The following is a 6,411-nucleotide window of genomic DNA, read 5'->3' as shown; positions in this document are numbered from 1 at the left end:
ATAACCTGAGATGGTGAATTATAACTCACAATGAAAATTGTTCAGGAAAGTGGGTATAGAGTAGACATGTAGAACTAGATAAGCTTATGATAAGCCAGCCTTGTCTACTTATTAAGGAAAAGTGGGAGGTTCTTTTTAATGAACAGTAGCTTCTCTGCTTTATCAGCCATAAGTCTGTTCCTCTTCTCATCAAGCACATGAGAGGCAGCGCTGAACAGTCTCTCGCTGTCAGTGCTTGTGATTTGATCATACTCCGCATATTTGTCCGGGTGTTTTGATTTCAAGTGGTGGAGTAATCCCGAAGTGGTGAAAGTCTTTGCAGTTACACCCCCTCGAGAAATGTCAGCTGAACACGTTTTACAAATCACAATCCGCGCCTCTTTCTCTGATATTTTTAAATATCTCCAAGTGGCAGACATGTTGGCTGTGAGCCAGCCGCGAGCATGGTCGCGCGCCGTGCTTTTCGCCGCATTTTGATTACGTCATCACAACAACACGTTAGCTTACCAACGTAACCCGAAAGCCGAAAGGGCCTTTTTAACCATTTTCGGCCGATAATTTTCGGCGGCCGAATATTCGGTGCATCCCTAATAAAAATATATAGATTTTTGCTCACCCCAAGTGGAGCAAACCGGCATTTCCTCTGCAGCTAAATCTTATTTCAACATCTGCTGTCTTCTGTGTGCAGAGAAAATTAAGCCGTACAAGTGTATTGACATATTTGTACTGGGAATAGGATATTGTGATACAGGCGGGATTGATAATTTTTGCCGCATTATCACTGAGAGATATATTAAAACAATCATGGTGGAATTTTTAATGAGATGTGCACCTGGCAAAGATGTTGCAGCCCTATTGTACACATTTTGACTAACTGACCCTGCTGTTCCCAGGCTCTGGAAGTGATCCGGCAGCTGAAGGAGTCCATGGAGATCCAGAGGGCCCACATGAGGCTGCGCCTGGTGCTGCCAGCCAAGGAGGCCAAGAGGCTGAAGGAGAAGCTGAAGCCACTGCTGCAGGTGGTGGAGAGCGAGGACTTTGACGAGGAGCTGGAGATGGTGAGGGGGACATTAGATAAATACTGGTACTAGTGTTGCACGATGTACCGATACTTGAAAGGTACCGCGATACCCTGCCGTTAAAAACGTTACGATTCCTCCGTTTCATTTGTATCGGTACTTTAAGAATGAGAAAGCGCTGTTTTAACAAGAGCCGTGTGTGTTCAGCGCTCTGCTTCCACTCCCTGCACTGCAGCCGTGCCTGCAGTCCCGCCCCTCTCAAGCACGCTCTATGTGCCTCCCCTCTCTTGTGCACACGCTCGCTGCCAGAGCATGTGAGAAGACGAGAAGCATGGCTGCAAGTGGGAGTGCAACTGCCGCTGCGCCTCGGCTTGTTGACAAAAAAGAGCCAGAAGCTAAATTTGGAAATATTTGAGGTTTATCTCTGACTGAGTGCAAGCCTACGGACACCACGAGGCCTGTCTGTAGGACATGTTTTAGATCCCTGCAAACCAAGGGAGCCAACACATCAAACTTGGCTAAGCACCCGCCGACCGGCATCCAGAGCTGTTTAAAGAATGTAAAGACAGACAGGTTAGCGAATGTGATAGATAACATAATTACATCATGCTCAAGCCCATGCCCTCAAATCTAAGTCAAACACGTGTAATTTATTTTGTGACAAACTAACGTTTTCGTAGTTTGATGAGGCAATTAATGGCAATGATAACTGTCTAATATGGCTATCTTTTTAGCTAACTTACCAATGTAGCTAACATCGGCAATGTACATTTTGTCAATAATTATTTATATTACTGTAGCCTACTATTACATGTTAATAAAATATAAAGTTATCTATCAAAGAAATCACATAAACTCAAGTATAAAGAAGAGACCATGTTGTAAGAAAACACTTAACAGATAAACTACAATTGTATTGATCATGAAAATAATTTTAAAAAAAAGAATCGGAATCACAATTCTTGACTTGGTATCGAAACCAAAATGTTGGTATCGTGACAACACTAACTGGTACACACTATTAGTCCCAATTCCAAACACACTCTTACACACGAGTCTGTAGTGTCTCTCTCAGCTGGATGAGGCCCCTTCTTTAAGGTGGAGGTTGTAAATATACAAAACTATGTATAACATGTATGCCGTGTTATTGACACAGGTCGTAAGTTAAAAGCTAGAGAGAGAGGTCTGGAACTGGGCCTTCTACTCTGCCTCCAGTTTGCAAACAGTGTCTATTGTTTTTGTATTTTTTTTCTAGGTTTTTTTCATTGACTTAGTTTCTCAGGTTTAGTTTTTACAAAAGAAAACAGTTTTTTTTTTGTAAATAAAACTAGACAAAGAAAGTCACCTCACTGTTTGCCTTGAATCCTAGCACCAAATATTAATAATAAATACATAAGTTTAATAATACAAATGTTATTCCCCAGGTGGTTCTGGTGGACCCCGGCTGCTTCAGAGAGATTGACGAGCTGATCCGCTGTGAGACTAAAGGCCGGGGGTCTCTGGAGGTCCTCAATCTGAAGGATGTGGAGGAGGGAGAGGAGAAATTCTAGCAACCCCCCCCCATCAGGACTGTCATCCACACTGACACGCTTCACCCCCCCTCACAGACTGTGTCTCTCTGAGGGACTATATTTTTGAGGAGACTCTTGCAAAGTTCAGCCAATCCTGTTCCAGAGTGTTAAACAGATGTGTTTAACTGAAGGAAAGGTTTTTGCCAGATGTGCGTGCTCGGTGGAATGAATTTTGAAAATTAATTTGAGTATGTAAATTAATTTGCGTTACATTTTACTGAAAAAGTAAAAGCTCTGGCCTGCAGTGACGTATTTATTCAGCTTCACAAACACAACTGTCAGACTGTGTGCCATATAGTCACGCTCTATATCCCAGTTTTATGGATAATTACCTTAACCCAAAAACATATATTTTGTCATAATGAATGATCTTTCTCTGTAACAAATAAATATATTAATTTGACATCTTCTTTGTTGTGTTTAGATGGTGAGTTTCCTCCTACACACACAGTTCATTTTAAAATTAATGGAAATCAGAGTGTTGCAAAAAAGGACAGAAAATAAGAGTTGTACTCCTTATGAAGAAGAGCTACACAATATAAAACCCTACAGGTATTATCTTGAATATTGTATTCTGATTTATATGCTGTGTTCCTTAAAGGCTACCATACTTTTTTTCTAAATATAGCTTAAAAGGAGTATTTTTTTGACAAATTTAAATGTGTATTTTTCCTACGAAGTAATTCTAAACACGGCTTAGAATGGTATAACTGCAGAAATATGAAAGCAAATAAAAGTTTCATTCTTTTTGATACTCAAGTCGATATGAGCTTTTGAAGTCAAGTTAACTTAGTTCAGACAACCGAATCAGAAATGTAGCTTCCCCGATAAAACAAAACAGCAATTGTGTCATCATCAGTCATTAAAAAGCAAGACAATTGGCCAAGTTCCGTCTTTTTATTTTAAAATACAAATACTCAAAATAGACATCTATGTTGTTTTTGAATTGGCTCACCCCATTTGATCCTTAAGTGTTCTGTGGCATGAGTTACAATCACTGTAAAGCATGACATTAGAAGAACTCCTGTAAACAAAGATGTCTGAGTCACGTGCAAAGCTTTATTCCAGTGTCCTTTTGTGCAGAAGAATTCACCTCGGGTGTAAACATGTTTGCCACTGAAACCAGCTGATGTAGTGCAATATGTCTTTAGTTTTAATATCAATATTCACTCACATTTAAGACATTATTAGTGATCTGAGGGCTGTATGTCTTGATGTCAGCTTGGTATTAGTAATGGCATTAAATATAGCTACACAGTGTTAGCTTCAATAGAAATACAAAACAGGATGCAAATAACAATTGTGTGTGTGTGTGTGTGTGTGTGTGTGTGTGTCAGTCACTTCACATATTGATGGTTTTCCAGTTATATCCAGTCCCCTCACACGGGCCCTGCTTGGCGCTCATACTGGCTCTGAGTGAACGCAGTCCTGTGGATAAGGCTCAGCGGGTGGGCGGCCTCCTCCTCTGGACTGGAGGGCCCGCCCCCTGCAGGCAGCTGCACCGGACCCCCTGTGGGGCACCTGGTGGTGAGAAACCCACCCCCCGCCAGCATCAGAGCAAATGAGATCCACCCGAGGTAGAGCGCAGGCCCCCAGGCTCTCCTCAGCAGGGCGGCCCCCTCCAGTGGCTGACTGGTGTGATGGCACGTCCATGCAATGGGAACCAGCAGCAGGATCCCAGACAAAACAAAGAGCGCTCCAGAAAACACTTTGACCTGTCCCCTCAGGGGGAACCACACCGCCCCCACCCCCCCTATCACCACAGCCAAAGCCCCGGCACCGACAGCCGCCATGATGAGGGCTTTCCACGTGCGGATGTTTCCAGAGAGAGACAGGAGAGACTGGTAGAAGGAGCAGTGCAGGCTTCCATCGTGGGCCAGGTCCCAGTGATCCCATTCCAGCCACACCCCGTCCCAGTAGGCAGGCAGCGTGGCCGTGTTGTTGTCCATGGTGCCGCTCACCGTCCACAGGGCCAGGCAGCGGGTCAGGATAGCACACAGCCACCCGGTGAATGCCACGCCGAGGGCAGCGAGCTCCAGCTGCCGCTCCATGACTGCAGGCCCCGGCTGTCTAACCAGAAACAGTTGGCGGCTGGCTGCAGGGCGCGGTGTGTTTTTTGGTGTGCATATGTGAGGAAGAGACAAGAGACTGTGTGTGTGTGTGTGTGTGTGTGTGTGTGTGTGTGTGTGTGTGTGTGTGTGTGTGTGTGTGTGTGTGTGTGTGTGTGTGTGTGTGTGTGTGTGTGTGTGTGTTCAGAAAGGGGAAACCAGTTCTGTGGCATTTCTGAAGAGAAGGCACGGCCTTGCTGCAGCTGGGTGGAGGAGTTGGAGCAGGGAGATTCCTCTGTTTTGCTCTGCCATGGTTTCAAAACAATCCCTTTCTCCCAGTTTGTGCGGAGAGGGGAAAACAAAGCGTCCCCTGTGCGCTCATTTTCAGACGCTGTGTCTTGTTCTGGGAGTGAACTCGATTTAAAGAGCACAAGTTATTAATGTGATTGGCTCTGTTGCTCTCACGTGTAAGGGGCAGTGGAGCTCCTGGGGTTGGGGGGTGGGGAAAATACACCTAATAAAAGTTTATCTCTACAGAACACTGATTCAACTACCATATGTTTACTCCAGAGTTTATTTGAATTCTACGATAAAAAAAACATCGATGCAAACATTGTCATTTTCATGTGTCATTCATTAACATTACATATTATTATGTATAGCAAATCATTTATTCATGGTCCTTTTATATATTTCAATTTTTCAAGATGTTTTCTTTTTCAATATACTATATTAAAAAAACTACTGTCAATTGCATTATATCCAACAGCTCAATACATGTATCTTTAAAGGTGGTCCAATGAGAAGGATCTAGGGGGACTTATTGGCAGTAATTGAATATTAATAACCATGTTTTCATCAACATGAATGACCTGAAACTACATATCATTTTGTTTCTGTTAGCTTAGAATGTATGTGTCTCACTGTTCTGAGTTTGTATCGTTCGATGGTTGAATGTTATTGAAAGTAACTTTTTATAAAGGTGTTAGCTAAAAGGAATGTAATGTCCCATATATAAAGACGACAGTTCGGCGCTGCCAACATAGCCATTAAACAACAATGCCCCTCCCCCATTCCTCATCTTTTGATTTATAGAGAACATCAAAGCAGTGCAGCAGCCCCCCCTTGGACATGCTGTTTGGCCTACATCCAGAGAGCTTTCTGCATGTTCATGGCCACTGTAGTTCTCTGACCCACTTGAAAAGGAAGGGGTTATTTGATTGATGTATTGCTTTTCTCAAACATATTCATAATTATCCTTTTTTGAATCCTTTATTGCCTTCAGGACTTTTGTCACAGGGCGTAACAAAGGCAGAACCCAAATGTAGTACAAAACAGGGGAGGCAGGTATAAGAGTGTAACAAAAGGCAAGCTTTATTAAATAAGAAGCTGGTACAAAATAAACACAAAAACTGGAGAAGCAGACATGGTCAAACAAAAACTAGCAACAATCGGGAAGACTTCGAGGACACAGGAGGGCAGACAAGGGAAAGCAAGAACAGGCAGACAAGAGATTAGGAACCAAACCAAGGGAACGATGACGAACCGGCAATGGACAAAAAGGAAGACAATACTAAATACTGTACACGCAAGACTAATCAAGACACAGCTGGGGAGGCCAAACAGAAACACAAGGTGAACACAATCAGACAATCAGGGGAACACTAAAATACAGGAAGTTTAACCAGACAAGACAAAAAGAGGGAACACGCTTCAGAATAAAACAAGAAACTATCAACACACAAACTAAGTTCATGAAACACTTTTCCTTTT

General features: G+C 43.0%; 2 protein-coding genes across 2 annotated transcripts; one reads left to right on the top strand and one right to left on the bottom strand.

The window, feature by feature from the left end:
• Positions 1–878: 878 nt before the first annotated feature.
• On the top strand, positions 879–3,000 carry sbds (SBDS ribosome maturation factor; the record flags this gene model as incomplete). The annotated part of the gene is made up of 2 exons (XM_010779374.1): positions 879–1,058; positions 2,444–3,000. Coding segments are annotated over 2 exons (306 nt in total), but the record flags the coding sequence as incomplete, so codon positions are not given.
• A 473-nt stretch (positions 3,001–3,473) lies between these two features.
• On the bottom strand, positions 3,474–5,212 carry LOC104952538 (claudin-4-like). Its single transcript, XM_010779373.1, has one exon. The coding sequence runs from the start codon at positions 4,639–4,641 to the stop codon at positions 3,970–3,972; it is 672 nt and encodes a 223-aa protein (XP_010777675.1). The 5' UTR covers positions 4,642–5,212; the 3' UTR covers positions 3,474–3,969.
• Positions 5,213–6,411: the final 1,199 nt, after the last annotated feature.

This window comes from Notothenia coriiceps, unplaced genomic scaffold (assembly GCF_000735185.1).
Source record: "Notothenia coriiceps isolate Sejong01 unplaced genomic scaffold, NC01 NC01_scaffold00020120, whole genome shotgun sequence".
NCBI classification, from domain to species: domain Eukaryota; kingdom Metazoa; phylum Chordata; class Actinopteri; order Perciformes; family Nototheniidae; genus Notothenia; species Notothenia coriiceps.
Note: the sequence above shows the minus strand (reverse complement) of the source record. Positions and strands in the feature narration are given on the sequence as shown.

Coding starts and splice junctions, on each gene's coding strand:
- LOC104952538 (XM_010779373.1), bottom strand. CDS start 4,641: ATGGAGCGGCAGCTGGAGCTCGCTGCCCTCGGCGTGGCATTCACCGGG.